This window comes from Vespula pensylvanica, chromosome 7 (assembly GCF_014466175.1).
Source record: "Vespula pensylvanica isolate Volc-1 chromosome 7, ASM1446617v1, whole genome shotgun sequence".
In the NCBI taxonomy this organism is placed as follows: Eukaryota; Metazoa; Arthropoda; class Insecta; order Hymenoptera; family Vespidae; genus Vespula; species Vespula pensylvanica.
The window spans coordinates 2,195,640-2,214,822 of NC_057691.1; the positions used below are offsets into that span (position 1 = coordinate 2,195,640).

Consider the following 19,183-nt stretch of genomic DNA (forward strand, 5'->3'; position numbering starts at 1 on the left):
AGAGAGAGAGAGAGAGAGAGAGAGAGAGAGAGAGAGAACGGAAACGAAAATGCAGGAAAGTGCAGGAAGAATTTGCTCGCCCACGGTCAACGACGCACATTTTCGAACGATGTCAGAAGAAGCTCGATAGTTTCCAGACCATCCCTGGCTCCTCGTAGATACGAGCTAAAGCTAACAGATAAGGTGCTGGCCGTGCGCCATACACGCGACTCGAACGGAAGGCTACGTAGAAATAATAAGTGGAATGAAATTTTCATCGAAAGCTTTACGAGAGAGAGAGAGAGAGAGAGAGAGAGAGAGAGAGAGAGAGAGAGAGAGAGAGAGAGAGAGAGAGAGAGAGAGAGAGAGAGAGAGAGAGAGAGAGAGAGAGAGAGGATTGGACGATTGAAAATATCAAAAGTGAAAAAAGAAAGAAAGAAAAAAGAAAAAAAAAGATCCTTTCCATATCTAATCTAATTTTCTCTCTCTTTCTCTTCCTCTCTCTTTCTCTTCCTCTCTCTTTTTCTCTTTCTTTTTCTCTCACCGTGTCTGCATACATTTCTTTTCTTTTCTTTTCTTTTTCTTTTTTTTTTTTTTTTTCAAAGAGAAAGAAAAAGGAGAAGAAAAAAGAAAATAGAGAGACAAGAAAAAGAGAGTAAATTTTCCAAGAAGATAGACGAGGCAAATTTCTTCGAAATTCATCCCTTCTATTCCCTTTAACAAAATCTATTGAAGGTAAGATCAAAGACGACCTAAATTCTCGCCTTCAATCGCGAAATTTGCGTAAGAAAGTTACGGACGAATTAAATCTAGCTCGCAAGAATGTAACGCGTTTTAGTCTTTCTGCATATATGCATATATATTGTATACGTATACACAGAAAAGGAGAGAGAAAGAGAGAGATAGAGAGAGAGAGAGAGAGAGAGAGAGAGAGAAAGAGTAAGAAACGCGAACGAGCCGGTAACTATTTCGCGTGTTCGCAAAATTCCTGCGCTTTGCATGTTCAACGTTACGCGTGACGTGACCCACTATAAATGGCGCTGTTAACATTTAGAGAAAGTTAGGTCGTGCTTTTTTGACCCCCGTCCTCATCCCCCTCTCTCTCTCTCTCTCTCTCTCTCTCTCTCTCTCTCTCTCTTTCTCTGTCCTTCCTTCTCAACAGAATTCACTTAACTCCAATGTCACGCTTTTTCTTTTCGACACTCTGCTATGAAACGAAGACGAAACGGAAAGTGGTTAGAATAATGAGATCGTTATCGTTAACCTAAACGAGATTTTACGAGATTTCGTTTAATCGATATGATCTGGTGAAAAAAAAACAAAATAAGAAGAAATAAGAAAAGAATATCACTTATAAATAATAATAATAATAATAATAATAACAATGATAAGAATAAGAATAAGAATAAGAATAAGAATAACAAGAGATAAGTGAGATAAGTTTTCCTTTTCACATTCGTTTCTTGATTCGAACATTCAAGTTATGATTGACTCGTACTACTTAAAACTTGAACGTCGACACCTGTTCTTACTATTATTACTACTGCTACTGTTACTACTACTATCATTACTATTACTACTACACTACTACTACTACTACTACCACTATTGTTAATATAACTACTACTATTATCACTATTACTACGCTATTAACATTACTTTCGTGAATCGAAGAGAAATTAAAAAGAGAAGCGACCTAGAGAAATGGTTACCTCATTGAGTTAACATCGTATTCGATAGAGTCAATATAATGGTGTTCTCTTATGGAAATATTTGAGAGAAAAATTTTTCCAAAGCAAGATTGCCATGAGAGATAAAGAGAAAAAGAAAGAAAGAAAGAAAGAGAGAGAGAGAGGGAGAGAGACAGACAGACAAAGAGAAAGAGAATGAGTTCCGAATGAGTTCTTCACATATTTATGAATTTTTCGTTGCCGAGCAACCGTTTCCTTGCGTCACATGCTCCATTCGTCAGTATATATCTTTTGCTATTTTAAATTCTTTACTAATACGATACCCTAACGTGACGATGGATTATCGACTATATGAACTTTTCTTATGAGACCTGAAAATATATCCGTTTGTAAGGAATCTTAGTTTGGATGATAGTGACTGACAATGGATATATGTACGTGTATGCGTGTGTATGTACGTAGATACACGTGCGAAAATATATACTGGATATCGTGTGTGTGTGTGTGTGTGTGTGTGTGTGTGTGTGTGTGTATCTACGTACATGTGCATATATGCATATAATATACGAAATGTTTTTTTTTTATAACATTCACTCGACGACATCGTAGTTATATTCGGTTGAAAAATGACTCGTTGAAAGGACTAGGTACGATAAATAAAAAATATTTTTCGTTCGATTATTTGACTAAAAGAATATTCCGTTCGCAATTTTCTCTCTTTCGTGTCTCTGTCTCTCTCTCTCTTTCTCTCTTTTTTTTTCTCTCTAAATCATCGAACTACGTTCGTAAATTGGAATATAAACGGACTGCGATTCTTTTTTTCCTTTATCCTCTTTCTCTTTTCCATCGAAATAATTTAATTCTATTTCACTCGATCCGAATCGGACTACGTTTGGCAGTAAATTGAAAAGCGTATTGCGTGTGCGTAAATACATCTCTCTGTACAAGAGAGACAGAAGAGGGAAAAAAGAGAAAGAGAGAGAGGGAGGGAGAGAGAGAGAGAGAGAGAGAGAGAGAGAGAGAGAGAAAGAAAGATGTTTCCAGGGAAACAGGAACAACGTTGCTATGCGCGATGTGCCTCGCGGTGCATTTCTGTCCTTTCCCGTAACGAAGAATATGCAATTAAGCTGGAATAATTTAATTAATGGAAGAACAATAAACGAATTGAGGCGAAAGAAATGCCTGTAGATATGTATGTTACTAATATATTGAATAAATTATTATATCGAAATAAATGAATTCTTTTTTCTTTTTGTCTTGCTTTTTATTCCTTTTGTTATTACCTTCTCTTTCTTTAGATACTCCAACTAGTATACATATTTATATATATATATTTTTTTTTCTTTCGAATTTAATTTATTTCATAAATAAAACGCTTTATCGTTTACGCGATGAAGATTTTTTTGCCTTTCTTTTCACGCGTTGACCTCTTGAAAATACCACGAGAATCTTTCTTCCTCTCTCTCTCTCTCTCTCTCTCTCTCTCTCTCTCTCTCTCTCTCTCTTTCTTTCTTCATTTCTTTGCCTTTTCCCTCGTTGAATATTTATCGATTCTTTTTCCGTATATCGCAACGGCCAGATAACACACAACTTTCAGGGAGATCCTATCGGGTGAAGAAATTATTGCTTTGTAAGCGCAACGAGAGATACAATGAATAATGTCACGCGAACATTATTCAAAGATACTTTTAGAAAGAAGAATTTACTATAAATTTTCGATAGAATGAAAACTTACTTAAACGCGTAAAAGAAAAAAAAAAAAAGAAAGAAAAGAAAAGAAAAAAAGCAATGGACTATAGGAATTGAAGAGAATCATTTCCTTTCGCAAAATTATTCCTACTGAAAATCTTCCACGTTACGAGAATATAGCTTAAGGAATAGGTAACCCGTTAACGTCGTGAGACGAATCTCTATCGATTAACCTTTTCGTGCTCGCGCGACCTAATTATCATGGAAAAGAAATCGTGTAAAATGTATTAACGTTAAAACGAAGATAAGGTCGATGAAAACGATACACTTTCCGTAACAATCCTGTTTCATTCGTTTATCTCCCTTTCTAGATTAAAAAAAAAAGAAAAAAAAAACAAAAAAAAAACCAACGCGTAGAATAAAATTCATCCGATGTTCTCTATTAATATAATAACTATTCGAATTTTCTTCCTTCGTATTTTATACTTGATCTCGTAATAGCTCAACATTTTCATATCTCCCCTGATATCCCGCCTTCTCCTCCCAAGAAAAAGAAAAAAAAAAAAAAGAAAAAATAAAAACAAAGAAGAAACAAGAAACAAAAAAAAAACAGAAGAAAAAGAGAACGAAGAAGAACCAAAAAAAAAAAAAGAAAAAATAATAATAGAAGAACAAAAAGACGAGTGAAAGGAAAGAATAGATTCTTACACCCATCGTCTCACTAACCTATTCGAGGGATGAACACGTGGTCCGCAAGGGCAGCATCCGCTGCTCGAACGTTTTCGCCTACGGGCGCACCAATCTTGTCCCATCTTGAATTTCCCCGATACCCTTCATCAAACTTTCCAAGCGTTTTCGCTCGTGAGAACGTCAAAGTGAACACCACTTTCTTCGTCTCTGTTCTCGACGAGGAATCTTCGATGGTTTCTCCATCGTTCGCGAACGTGCCTTTATACGTCGAGCCATTGCTTTCAAACTTTTGACGTTTATTATGTACTTTTCTCTCTCTCTCTCTCTCTCTCTCTCTCTCTCTCTCTCTCTCTCTCTCTTTCTCTCTCTCTTTCTGTCTCTCTGTTTCTCTCTCTCTCTCTCTGTTTTTTATTCTTTCTCTCTCCGACAAGAAAAAAAAAGACTGCACTATGTATCTCAAATCGAATCCTTTCTCTTTCTTTTGAAATCAATTTTTCTAATCCTTTTCTTTCGTTCTTTTTTTCCCTCCCTCTCTCTCTCTCTCTTTTTCTCTCTCTTTATATATATTTATAAATATATATATGTTTGTGTGTGCGTGTACGTTTTATATTTCTTTCTTTTTAAGAAGAAAGAAAAAGAAAAAAAAAAGAGATGAGAAGTCGTAAGTTCCAGGAGGTTTTTTTCACTGTCGAAGTAGACACGAGAAAGGTCGTCTTTTCTTGAAAGAAGTGCCAACGATGCAGCCACTACGATTTAACGTCTTAGCTTCTTCAACAAGCTTCGACCGACGACGACAACCAACGAAGATTTTCTCGCGCGAGAACATCCCGAACATAGCCCGTCCTTCGAAGACGAAAAGATGCTCTCTCTCTCTCTCTCTCTCTCTCTCTCTCTCTCTCACTCTCACTTCATCAGCTTTCTCACGAGAATCGATTCTCTTCGCGACTGGTTAGAGGCGCGTCACGTTTCGACTCCTCGAAGAGTATCTCTCGCGAAATCCTCTCGTACGCTTCTACGGTGAGTTCAACCGGGACGATAAGGATGCTGTTGGTCCATTTTCTTTTCAAAATAACAACACTTTCCGCGTGTTCCCACATCTCTTAGGAATTTTCTCGATTTTCCACGAGAGACACGCGTTCGCTTTCACCTGACGTTCTCTAACACCGCCAACGGTCTCGCGAAATGTAACGCACACGAGTTTCTGACAAGACCGAGTGCACGCACGCGCACGCGTATATAGACATACATCGATATATATATATATATGCTTGAGTGTATATGTATATTAATATATATATATATGTATATATATAGAGAGAGAGCGAGGCGTGCGCGCACACACACACACGTATAGAGAGATATAAAAACGGCCGATACGATCAACGAAAACGCACGTGACGTAATTCTGATGTCCCTTTATCTACGATTTCGACCGAACTCATTGTGAATATATAAAATAATGTGGAGAGAAAGAGAGAGAAAGAGAGAGAAAATGAGGGAGAGAGAGAAAGAAAGAGAGAAAGAGAGAGAGAGAGAGAGAGAATTCTTATCAAATAATACGAGAACAGTTAACGATCCAACTTCGAAGACACGTGGATGATCCAGCAGCTTCTTAAAGTTATCTTTTTCCTTCCTGTCATTTCTCTTTTCTATTCTTTTCTTCTTTTTCTTTTTGTTTTATTTTGAAATCAATCCTCTTACACGAATCTTTTCGCGAACTCTTAAGAAGATAGACAAACAGACACACTGATTAAAGATTCACTGACACGTAATTATTTATACGCATACTCTCTCTTTCTCTTTCCCTCTCACAGACATACTTTTATATATATATATATATATATACACATACGTAGAGAAAAAAGGGAGAAGAATTCGTCAATTAATTCGATCCTTTGTTGTTTGTACACCCTCACTTCGCGATAAGAGAGCGACGTGTACGGAAGGAAAGGTCGCGGAAGACTGGAGAGAACGAAGAAGAGAGAGAGAGAGAGAGATAGAAAGACAGAGAGAGTGAGATAGTGAGAAAGAGAGAGAGAGAGAGAGAAAAACAGAAAGATAGAGTGAGTGAGTGAATAAGTGAGTGAGAGAGAGAAAGAGAGAGAGAAAGAGAGAGAAGGAGAGAGAGAGACAGCATGAAAGAAAAAGTGAGAAAGATAAAGAATAAGAGCGAAAAAGAGACTTAGAGAGAGATAGAGAGAGAGAAAATGAGAGAGAGAAAATGAGAGAGAGAGAGAGAGAGAGAGAGAAAGTTTTCTCGTGGCTCCATCGACGGTAGCGCCTCCTTCGTCGACTTCGGCGCCGAAAACGACGAAGTCAGAAGCGCGCAGAGGGTTGCTTTAGAATCATTGAAAAGAGTTAAGGAGGGTATGACAGAAAGAAGAAATCCAAAGAGACACGAAATAGCATATTCGTACGATACGAGAAACGTTAAGGTTTGTCGAATAATATACCGAATGAATAGTCAAACGATTTCACGATCTTCTCTTATTTCAAAAGCGTGAAAGAGTAAAGGAATAGAGGCTGGCTCTTGCATCTTAAAATTCACGAAAATTGAGTATTTAAATCCAAGGGACGAGCTCGGAGAGGAGCTCAACGAGTCGACAATTATGAAAGGAGAGGAACGAGAAATTATACAGTTTGATTAGAAAATCACGAGTTGAGATCACTTTTGAGAAAGTTATTTTCGAGATATCGAAGAAAAATTCTTATGAGAATGGAGAAAGGAAAAAAAAAAGAATTTATCTGTTTTATTTGAGAACATTGTAATCGGCCAATGTCATCGCTCTTTCTCTGTCCTTTCTTTTCCTTTCTCTCTCTCTCTCTCTCTCTCTCTCTCTCTCTCTCTCTCTCTCACTCACTCTTATACACACATGCACAATCGCTCCCTATATTTCTTATTCTCTCTGTTTCTCATGCTCGCTCCCTCTCTCTCTCCCTCTCTTTCTCCGTCTGTTTCTCTCTCTCTCTCTCTTGTCTATGAGATGCGGAACCACGTGCTCGACACACCCACGGTTTCTCTAAAATCAATGGCGGGCTCGAAGGGCAACGTACTCCGCGCGAATTTCCTTCCTTCCGGTTTGCAACGCGTCGAAGCTTGGTCCTTTCTTTCATTTGGTACTGAATTTCTTGGAATAGATATAAAAAAAAGAGACGGAGGAAGAGAGAGGGTGGGGGAGAGAGAGAGGGGGGGGAGAGAGAGAGAGAGAGAGAGGGAAGTCGTTATTGCTTCCATCGGCGTAGTAAAAGCGATCGAAGCTGCCAGAGCGTTGTATCTTCGAAGTAAAATCAATAACCGAGAGATCTGGTCCAGCGAATCCGAATGAGAACGCTCTCAATTCAGAATCGATGTTAGAGTTAAGTTTTTATCTTATATCAGAGCCATTTTTATCTGCGTGAACCTCGTTATACTTTCTTTTCTTTTTCTTTTCTTTTCTTTTCTTTTCTTGTTTTTTCTTCTTTTTTATCTTTTTTACGCGCGCAAATTCGTGATAAATATTATATATTAAACCTGAGACACCTGAAAAGTTTCAAGACTAGATCACGGATTATTTTCTTCGTAGAAATAATTTTTTTTAACGAGATCGTTCGCAGTAACGTTCGCAAGTGCAAACTTAACTTCCCCCCCCCCCCCCTCTCTCTCTCTCTCTATCTATCTCTATCCTTCTCTGTCCCACTCACTTTTGCATCTTGTTACCGCCGCATTAAAACTTTTTGCCTGACATGTCACTGTTACCTACTACTTTAAATTGAATCCCCGCTTTTGCCTCCGTTTTTCATTTTCTCCATGGCCATCTAAATTTAAATGCGATTCCCGAAAGAAGCTTTCGTAATAGCCCTTTCGTTTAGCCTCTTTTTCGTTATCTTACTTACAACACTCTAACAACACTCTTACAACACTCTTACAACTTTTTCTTACGCACAGATGGATTAAAAAAAAGGTCAAGCTTTCTTATTTAAAATTACTTTCCTTTCCTTTTTTTTTTTTCTTTAATTTTTGTTTTTGTTCATGAATTTTTCTCATGCATAATTGTAAAACTGAAACTTCAATTTTTTTTAATAAATAATGCCAGGTAATATTTATGCATTATTCTTATTAATCTATGTAAAACAAGAAAAAAGAAAGGGAAGAACAAATAAAAAAGCATTCGAACAAATTGTACGCATTAATTTTAAGCTTATAATAAGACCGTATCGTGTGTTTTGTTATCAGACAACGATCATATAACTTTCTGTATTACCGACCGACCACAATTTCATTCCTTTCTTTAATTCGATGTAGCGATTGTCGGTAAATTAATGTTTTGACGTCGATAAGGCAGTACTCTCGCATTGTACTTACCATCGTCAGAATGCACAGTATATTAAAAAGTTGCGTTTTCTTCAAACAGGGCTGTCTACTATGCAATTATATATTTTTTTTTTCGCAAAAAAAAAAAACAAGTTTTGCAATAGCAATAACAATCGTCGATTTTTTCCCTATTTTATTCTTTTTTTTAAAGAACGAAAAAGCAAAATCATATTACATCGATTGAAATGAAGAAAAAAAGAAATAGTATTTAGATAGTAGATAGAGTTATAAAGTCTTACTTAAGTGTACAATTTTCTGAATGAATAAAAATAAATTTACATAGTATTTTATAATTTATGATTTCTCGCGGAGACTTTACAGGAAAGTTATGCATTGACTAGAGTTCAGAAATGTTGTACTGCGAACTAATAACCGTTGAATAGACCCTCCGGTTGCATAAACTTTCTCTAATATAATTGGTAATAAGTTTGCCTACCAACAAGGACGGTTCACATTTGCAGACCGCGTCAATTTGACCCTGTTTTTACTTATTGCCTCGTGATCATGCATCAATTAATACTGCGGCTAATCCGTGCTGAAAACTAATTGCAAACGTGTATACAAATAATCCGACTGAATTTTTCGCCACGAAATAGTTTTATCATAATATTCGTTTCAACGAAAATCTCTTAGAAAGATCAAAGAAACTTGTTTATTATTTAGTAATGCTTAAGAAAACCAAAAAGTCGCTTAAATAAACAATAATTTGACTGTAAGTATATCTTAGAAAGTAGTACCACGAAGTATCTCTTAATCGAAGATACAGAAAATATACTTGACTTTATTTCTAGTAAATATGCATGAAATATATCGCAATATATCGTTGAAATTAAAAACAAAAATATCTATTCGCACGAATGTAAGCGAATGCCTTTCAGGAATTCGTCCGAGTTTTAAATATCAAATAAAACTCGTACATATTTTTTTTATAATCATTCTCATTAAATATATATATATATATATATATATATATATATATATCGTTTCGTTAAATATTGGCAGAGTGTATTGAACGTGAACAAATTACGAAAGTTATTCGATATACACCTGTATCTGCGAGCTGTCTGAATCATCGAAACAAGTCCAAATGTATAAACTTATACACTTACTTACATATACGTCTCTGAATAATGGAACCTCATCAAAGTTTCTTTCTACACCAAAAATATACCGCGAATATCGATTATTTTTGTTACTATTCTTATTTCCTTACGTTTGTCGAGTACGCACTTGTGATTGACTAGCAATGGTATTACGAAGTAATGAAAAAAGAATCATTCTAATTCAAACTGAATCTTCTTTCTCTCTTTCTTTCTTTCTTTTTTGTTGAATCGAACTTCTTAAAAATATTTGATTTTCAATCATTAAACTGTACGAAACACGCGTGGCCGAAATCATGCTTATTCATATCGAAAATGATGAATTTCTGTCTGTGCGGGCACGTGCAATTGATAAAGCATGTTTTTGAAAGTGCATACGAGTTTACGATGTAAAGAAAGTTTTATAATATAATATATATATATATATATATATATATATTTCTCTAAAATGTAGTATAAGTTCAATATAAATTTTCTATATAAACTTTCATCGCGTAACCACAAGAATTTTACGTGACACATAATAACCCGATAAATATCTACATACTAAAACAACTATTCTCACGAAAATTGCAATTGTTCTTGTCAAATGAAACCTCAAATAGTACTTTCAATCACGTACAACGGAGACAAAATATATCCACTTTGTAAGACACCCAAGAGGATTTTTACTACGAATGTTCTTCTTCCATCTTTTCTTTTTTTTTTTTTTTTTTTTTTTCAAATCGTCAGTACCAATGACAATTACCTTTCCCCCATTCTTCTTTTGGTCCGTTTCCAGATGTTCCAACAGACCATTCCTTTTTCAAAGTCTCTATCCCTAGAGGCATTTATAAAAGTACGGAAAAAGAAATGAAGAAAAATGACGAAAAAGGAGACACCATATGTAACGTAGACGATGAAAAATAATTTCTCTTCTTGATACTCGAATTTCTCTCGCGGCTAAATGTCATTGGAACACCCTAGTACACGTCGCCTATTAATCATTTTGCGTTCTTCCCCTCTCTCTTTCTCTCTCTCTATCTATCTATCTATCTATCTATCTATCTATCTTTCTCTTTATGTACGATTTTGGCTGGCTGACGAGGACTTTTCGATTTACTGTTTCGCTATATAAAATTCGTTTATAAAGTTCGAGAATGAAAGATATAAAAGGAATAAAATAAAATGAGAGGAAATAAATCTCGGAAATAGAAATAAAGAAAGAAATAAACCCTAGACTTACTGAAAGTTATAAAAGTAAAACTTTGATGCTTGTTAATAGCAGTGCAACGTATTATTAATAAACCTTTAAGCGTGCCGCTGTGTAACATTTGTCAAAGTCCATCCTCCAGGAATGCTTTCCGCTTTGGCACACGACCAAGTGATATAATATCTCGAAAGCAGAGATGGAGAGAAAGAGAGAAAGAGAGAGAGAGAGAGAGAGAGAGAGAGAGAGAGAGAAAGAGAGTAGCAAAATCGTATATAAACTAATTCGCATAGAAATTATTCGAATAGCATGTTAATGAAGGATGAGAAACGATCTTTGATAAAATATCGAATATCAAAGTACGTAATCGAAGGATAGCATGTTAACGCTTGTTAATCCTTCGATTAAATATTATACATCTACTCGTTAAGCTAGAACCATGGAAGGAACTTAGCGAATAATTCTAACCTTCCTACAGCTTTCGTGTTCCGATTTACGAAATTAACCGCGAACATGACGAGCGATCGATCAAACTTCAAGATTGGCTAAGAGCTAATGTTTCACGAAAAAGAGATTTCATTTTATCGTTTCGATGAGATAGAGATTAAAAAGAAAAAGAAAAAAAAAAGAACAGACGGAGAAAGAATGAGAGAAGAAACATTAATTGCTACTTCTAACTTGTATTACACGTGACACAAAAATAATTGTTCGTTTATAAAAATTGCAAAACTATAAAAACCGTACGATTCGAAATAAATATGATGTAAGCTCATATCATCGACGTACTGAACGAAAGCAATAACGTCATCGGTATATTAAAAATTTATATATCTATATATATAGTTCGATTTCAAATTGGGAATGATAAAGTTTTTAAATATGGATGCTCAATTACACGTTTTGATGAATTAAAAGAAGGAACGAGAGAACAAGGACTAGACGGAGAGTAAGATATTTCTTCGATATGAATAACGCTTTCGTCGCGAAACGTATCAAAGGATGAGAAACTTTACAAAGCGAAGAGAAACTAATAGAAGCCTTTGATCAAAAAAGGTCAAATAATGAACGAACGTCTCATCGTTCTTACTAAACACACACACACAGACAGATATAATATATTAACAATAGACATTACAAAATATTCGGAAGGGTTTCGAAATGTCGTAATTTAGGCAGCATGTTATAAAACGTTCGAAAATTTGACACCGGCAAAAGATAATGGTACCTTAATTATTTAAATTTTTAATCTACCTAATATAACTTTTCAGTTATTTATAAAAGTAACTAAAACTTCTAAAACTCTCTGGAAAGTTAAACGCAGTTGACCGTAAAAATTCATCACTCAAAGGATTAAATCATTAAATCACTATAAACGAGATTAAAAGTATAAGCGCATGCGCGTTTACGTTCGCATGTGTGAATACGCGAAACGGCGCTTTAACAATGACGTCAGAACGGGCTCGATTCGAAATACGGCTAACGAAGCGGGTGGAAAAATCAAGCCGACACGTTTTCCATTCTCTTACACATCATACACACTTAAAAACACACACAGACACTCACACACATATGCGCATTATACGTAGAGAATGAATCGTATCATAAAGAAGACATTTATAAAATGATTTAATGCGAGAAAAACTTATTACGGCGATTTATTTTACGAGAGAATATATATTTAAGCGCGATTTCTCACGGAGATAAGAGATTCTTTTTCTTTTTCTTTTTTTTTTTTTTTTAATTATGTTCTTTATGTTCTTTATTTTTAAAATTTTTGTTTTTTAATTTTTGTTGTTTAATTTTGAAGATGACTCTTTATAGAAAAATATATCCGCTGGAATATCGAATATCATCGATAACGAAAGATTAATTTTTTGCATGTACATAATGATCATCATTCCAGATCATTTTCCGTGATTTCGAATTCAAACAGACAAGATCGAAAATCGTAATGTAGGTCAAGGCGAAATGGAGAAACAACGTACTCGCTATGGCTTCCGGCCACGCGAAGCAAACACGTAAGTACGTGAAGGAAATTTAAAACGTTAATTATTAAACTGACTTTGGTGTTAAAGATTACATTTGGATATAATTACGAGCATGCGAGTATAATGCCATTTAAAGATGCCGAGTTTCAGGATAGTGAAATATAGATGGTGGAATTAACGCGTGTACGAGTCCTCGAATTTAGGAGAATTTAGGAGAATCTATTTTCATTATATACTTCGAGAAAATTAAAACGAAGGAAAAAAGTAGAGGAACAAGAAGAAGAAGAAAAAGAAGAAATAAAAGTAATAAAAATAAAAGCTGCACTTGAAACGAGTTGAAAGTTTACTTTAAAGAACGTAGAAAATAAATACATATGTACGTATGTATGTACGTATATATATATATATATATATATATATATATGTATTATATTGTCGAAGATATAAACTTAGGATAGGCATACGTTCATCATTGAAGTACTCCCTTTTAAAATCATTTCTTCTGTTTTCCTTCGTTGCAACACTTTTATGACCCGAGAAATATATCTTAGTAAAGTGAATGAAAGAGATGGAGAGAGATATCGATAAAGATAGAGAGATGAAGAAGGAAAGATGTATACTCAAGAGAGAAGAAAGCTTTTTGCTCAACATCTTTTCTCTATCCTTTCTACCATTCTTTCTTGATCACGTTGATTTTTATTATAACCTTCCTTCGTTCTTTACCATTACCATTGTAAGTTAATTCTCTCGCTTATACAATCACAAAATTTCGTGCGACGTCGTTTCATTGCGAGAAATATTTTATTAATTTAAGAATAAAAGACAAAACATATATATATATATATATACGTATATATATGTATATATGTATGTATGTATGTATTATAGTCGTTTCGTCATCGTTGGTCGAAAGATTATAAAAATGGAACATAAATTAAATAAGATTTCATATTGTACTTGAATGGGACATTCACAAAAGAAACTTTTAATTAATATCAAACATATACGTATATATATATATATATATGCATGTGATGTAACTATATGTAACTATATTCTAGCAAGACCTGGTGAACAATTGCGAAATTCCAAGTTAATTAGAGTTAATCTTTTCCCTTTTCTAGTAAACCATGAATTCGTGAGAAGCAAGAAAGAAAGAAAAAAAAAGAAAAAAAAAGGAATGAAATAAAAAGAGAAAAAAGTGTCGCTCTCCGATTTGAAAAGTCAGTCGAAATTGAATATTCCCTTTGTCGAATAAAATACGCATAGCTTCCTCTATATGCGAGTGATATTTAACAAGCGGAAAAAGAAATCAAAAAAAAAAAGAAGAAAAAAAAACGGATTAAACTGATCAGGCCATTGAGTTCGAAATGAAACCTGAAATCACACGAATCATTCTCGAAAAAATTAACCGATCGAAAATCGAATTGTGTTTCTGCGAGTGATTCGACGAAACTTTAGACTTTTTCGCGATAAACGACAAAAGTGGATTTTAAACAAATCAAATACAATCGGAACGCAGAACGAAAAATTACAATTCGATGAACAATGAACGAGATCGAAATTGGATCGATCTTTTATTGCAATGTTAAAACGTGTCTTTATATATTTTACTCGTTCCCCGACATCGAAACTAGTTCGACGTGAAAAAATTCAATTTGGTTTTAGCCTATCGCAAAAGAAAGAAAGAAAAAGAAAATAAAAGACGGAATTAATAAATCCTCAGGGGAATTATTCTTTTTTCCCCATCGAGGAAAAAGCTCTTTCGCGAATAATCTAATAGTACGAGAAAAATTCGAAATATTCGCTTATGGGTACCATCTAAATTGAAATGAAATTAATTCTAAATAATAGCCAAGCAAATGAGCAACATTTCTTTAGACAATAGTATTAGAACAGATGTTGCCTGGTGCAATGTGGTTACAGTTCCTGTTACACGCATGCTTAGTAATAGCCATTACGAGTAAATACACCTCTCTCTCTCTCTCTCTCTCTCTGTCTCTCTATAATTCTCTTTCCATTATTGAAAATAACAATAAACTTTCTCTCTGTCTCTCTCAATCATGGTAGTAAATATACAGGACAACATGATACCATCGTCTATACGAAGCAGCTGTTCACCGATTCTATTATCCGTAATACGGGATCATAATGTATTATTTTTAGAAAGACTATATTGTATAAAGCTGAAGCAAATACAATATTACAGAAAGATTAAGACGATCAGTTTATCTGGATAAATTCTCAACTATATCACATTATATATATATATTATCTAATATATTAGATATTATAAAAGCTAATGATAAAGCGCATGCATTATTTGACGAGTTATAAAAACTCTAATGATTTCAACGAGTTAAAAAGCTACGACATATTATTACGTGAAAAGCAATCGATCGAAGTTTTGCTTTAAATCAGCGTGCTAAGAACCAAAGACTCGAGAAGCAATGTGCCGTATCTACTTTCGTAGATATTCGATATAATATATATATAAAAAAAAAAAAAAAAAAACAAAGCTAAGAGTTAGACCCAGTGAACTTACAAATCGCTTCGACGAGGACACATGGCCAACGGGGCAACGACCAGGGAGGCTAAAAGTCATCGACAATCGACTACTCACTCTAAAAAGACTTCGGATTCGCTTCGAGGCAACACCAACCTAGGCAAGACGATGGCCTTCTTCCTCCTGCTCTTCAAAGTCTGCGTAGAGAATTGAAATTCCGTTGAGTTTATAGGCGAATGAGGACTAAGTATAGTGATCTTTCGATCGCTGCCACCCGGGCTTGTCAAGGAGAAGACGTTAGACGGTGGTGGAAGGCTTAAATGTTGAGGTAATTTTCTTTCGAGTCCGGTATTCGCGAAAAGACCACGACGGACCTCAGCGTTCAAGCTTTCCTCGCGATGAAGATTTTCGCTGCTCTTAGACTCGACCTGAGTGACGATCCTACGCACGTCTTTGCTCGACGACGTCAAGAAACTGCGATAGTGACTTTTCGAAGTTGTCAGATGAGTTTCCGATGAGGAGGACAAAGATTCTAAGGACTTTCGTTCGTCGCTGTAACGATCGTCGGCACTGAGAAAGTTTTTCGAGGAACGTAAGCTTTCCATTGATCTTGCTGTTACTTGGCCACTACTACTACTACCGGCTGTTAAAAGATGTTGTTGTTGTTGTTGTTGTTGTTGTTGTGGTTGTTGCAAATGGTGATGCTGTCTTTGCAATCTAGACAAACTTTTCACTTCAGGCTCGTAATCCTCTTGACTCGAACTGGATTGTGGACTTCGTTTGCTCATGAAAAGGCCCAGCCTCGAACCGGAGTATCTACTACTAGTGTTATGTGTCATGTCCTCCTCGTTAACACAAATCGTCGTCGATGAAAAATGATGACTCGTCTTTTGACGACCCATCAAAAGTGACTCGGCTTCCTCAGGAATATCCACGGAGTGTCTGTCTATTCCGGATATCCTATTCCCTTTCTCATCGATCACAAGTGGCTCGGAACACTCCTCGTCCTTAGGTATATTCTCGACCTCGTTCTCGGAAGCGTATTCCATCGTGTCGGATTCATCGGCTGAGTCTTGCCTACGAATAGTTATCTGACCACCGGAAAATGTTCTAGCCGACGTATATTCCTGCGCATTTATTATCTTTCTCGTCGTTGATATTATTTTTTTCTTTACTAACTTATTGGTCAAGGTCACCGGCATGTCCTCTGTGTCATCCTCTTCCATCTCGATAAGATTTTTCTTTCTATTTCTTTCTTTCTCTCTGTTTTTGTTCTCGTTTTTGTTTCTCTCTCCCTCTTTCCCTCTCTCTCTCTCTCTCTCTTTTTCTCTCTCTCTTAATTCACAAAAATAATTCTCGAAAATCCTCTATCGTTCGGATCAATATGATACGTTAATGATTCAGGCCAATGAGAGAGAATCGGTTTTAAAGAGATTTGAAAGGGTTGAAGAGGAATCTCAGATTTTCGTCAGAAAATCATCGTGGCAATTAATTCCTTTCATTCGCTTTGATCTCTTCGATTAAAATCATTTACCATCGGACGATTTAGATGATTCTTTTTTTGCGCGGAAGACTCATCGGATTTGGTTTCCTCTTTTTCGATTTGCACACCTTCTCGATCATTCAGAACTGCTCTTTCCGTTTTTTTGTAAAGCGCATCTTGCGAAATCCTCGATCGAGACGACACGACGACGACAACGACGATGACGAAGCTGAAAGTCAAGGATACTTTACCAGACCGTTTCAAGAATACGAACAACGAGTCGAAGCACTTGGAATCACAGGAACGTATCGGCCTTTGTATAATTACTTCGCAAACTATTATACGGTTAACTTTGCATGGTATCTCAGTGAATGTTGTTCTTAAGAAAGTTTGAATCATACAAAAGTAATCCATTGAAACTCAACGTTCTCTGTTTGGTTAGCGATTCTTAGCTGTAAACTTGTTCATGATAAAGAATTAGCTAAGGCAAACAAACGTCGAATTAACGTATACGCTCTTTCCAAGAAGAAATAATTTCTAATTAAAAATTTAGATTTCTAATCGTACACGCGTTAATTAACCATTATAAATAAATCTATCAGCGATCTATCGAGTCGAATATTCGAGAGATCGAGACGTTTAAAAAAATATCCGATATACAAAAAATATCCTCTTCTTTGTTCGCAAATGAAAGAAGAAGAAAAAGAAAAGAAAAATAAAAATAAAAAAAGAAAATACTATTTTCTCGCGTGTTTTTCATTCGCAAGATAAGAAAAAAGCTTGAGGTCCTCTTAATCACATTTTTTATTTCCTTCCTTAATTATCGCTATCGTCCCTATCCTTCGCACGCATCTGAAATAAATAGACTTTTCGTTTCCGGTTTCAAGGCGAATTCAAATATCTCTCGGTATCCTCGAATCACGTTATCGCGTGACTGACACGAAGCTCTTTTTAAAATACTCTACGAAGTTACACGGCAATCCTGATACTTCTTCCTCCCATAAAACGACTTTAATCGTTCATGTCTATCAACAGTTCAATCTATTCTGATAGAATAACGTTCTACGCATTTCCAAACCTACCTTCGTTCAAATTCTCGCAGCTATTACGTAACGAGTCAATTATTATCCCTAAAATAAGAAAAAGAAATATTTTCTTACGGAAGAAAATCGCTAAAATTCGATAGAATTGAACTTAATGGCTTAATAAATTGTTTACGTTTACATTGTTATTCGTTACAGCTGATTTTGACAGCGTTCGTATCTACGACAACGCCTTGTAATAATTTTTTTTTCTTCTTTTTTATTTATCTTCGCTTCCTCTCCCCCTTCCACCCTCCATCAAAATCACACACGTAGCATCGTAGAACACGAATTTCGAACTGATTGAAAAATAAATCAAGAGAAAGGCGTATGAATGAAATATAATCGAGTTCAACGATTGAACGTAATAATTCAAGCGTGTAATTCCACGATTCATGTACGTTATCTCTTTCACGTGAGATTCGAATGGGTTCGTTCGTAACAATGGTAGCGCGTGAAACAATGAAAACAATGAGAACGAGTAGAGAGAGAGAGTGGAAGAGAGAGTGAGAGAGAGTGAGAGACAGACAGAGAGAACGCCCTCCTACGTTTTATGGTCTCACACATACAACATAATTTTATTCTTTTTCTATTTTATTTCTACAAACCAAAAGATATAAAAGAAATAAAACAAAAAAAGAAAAGAAAGTTTTAAAGCAGACGAGTTCGTGAAAAAAAAAAAAAAAAAAAAAAAGTTAAGAAAAACTGAACGTCCACACGAACGGATGGCTCCTAAGAGACACTTCTACGAACTTATGTGAATCTACTTTGATGGCGACACAACTACACTACGTTAACTCTCAACACAGTCGGAGTGTCAAGAATAAATGAAATTTTTCATTCGAATCAAGATCTCACGAGAGTTTTCGATAATATAGTAAAACTCGATGAAACGTAACTTTAATGTAATATTATTTATAAAAGTAATGTAACTTTCTTCTTCTTCTTCTTCTTCTATCCAATTGAATCTGAAATCTAAAAGAGTTTAAAGTGATATCGCTTCTGTAAAATCTTTCGAAGCGAATTTGAAGAAATGTAAATCGTTCGAGAGAAGAATTTGTTCGATTGAGACTACCTGCTTCAAGGAAAGCTGCTAGACGACTGACTGCGATTGTTTTCGATATCCCAAAGGAATACGTATTTTCAATTTCATTATATTTTGTATATACTACGAGATATACTACGATATACTAAGAGACTTACTCTTGCTTACATCGTGATCATACACGTATTTATTTACGATCTTTTCTTTTTTTCTTTATATACACATATATATCATTTTTTCGTTAGAACGTACTTAAACTATTTTGTAAGTTCAAGAATACACATACATACATACATACATAGATAGATAGATAGATAGATAGATAGATAGATAGATAGATACATACATACATACATATATACATACGTGTTATTATACCTCGTACTCAAA

General features: G+C 35.2%; 1 protein-coding gene across 14 annotated transcripts in view; it reads right to left on the reverse strand.

Moving 5' to 3' along the window:
• The window catches only part of LOC122630744 (cAMP-specific 3',5'-cyclic phosphodiesterase, isoforms N/G), a 315,403-nt gene that overhangs the window by 87,739 nt on the left and 208,481 nt on the right, over positions 1–19,183 (reverse strand). For 2 of the 14 annotated variants that reach the window (XM_043815571.1, XM_043815570.1), the window contains exon 1: positions 15,301–16,471. The exons of 8 other annotated variants lie outside the window; for them this stretch is intronic. In XM_043815571.1, coding sequence (XP_043671506.1) covers positions 15,301–16,409 — 1,109 coding nt within the window. In that variant the 5' untranslated portion in view covers positions 16,410–16,471. Of the gene's footprint in view, positions 1–4,085; positions 4,350–15,300; positions 16,472–19,183 lie in introns of those variants that run through there. 4 more of the 14 variants (XM_043815575.1, XM_043815573.1, XM_043815574.1 and 1 more) reach the window with 3 other exon arrangements.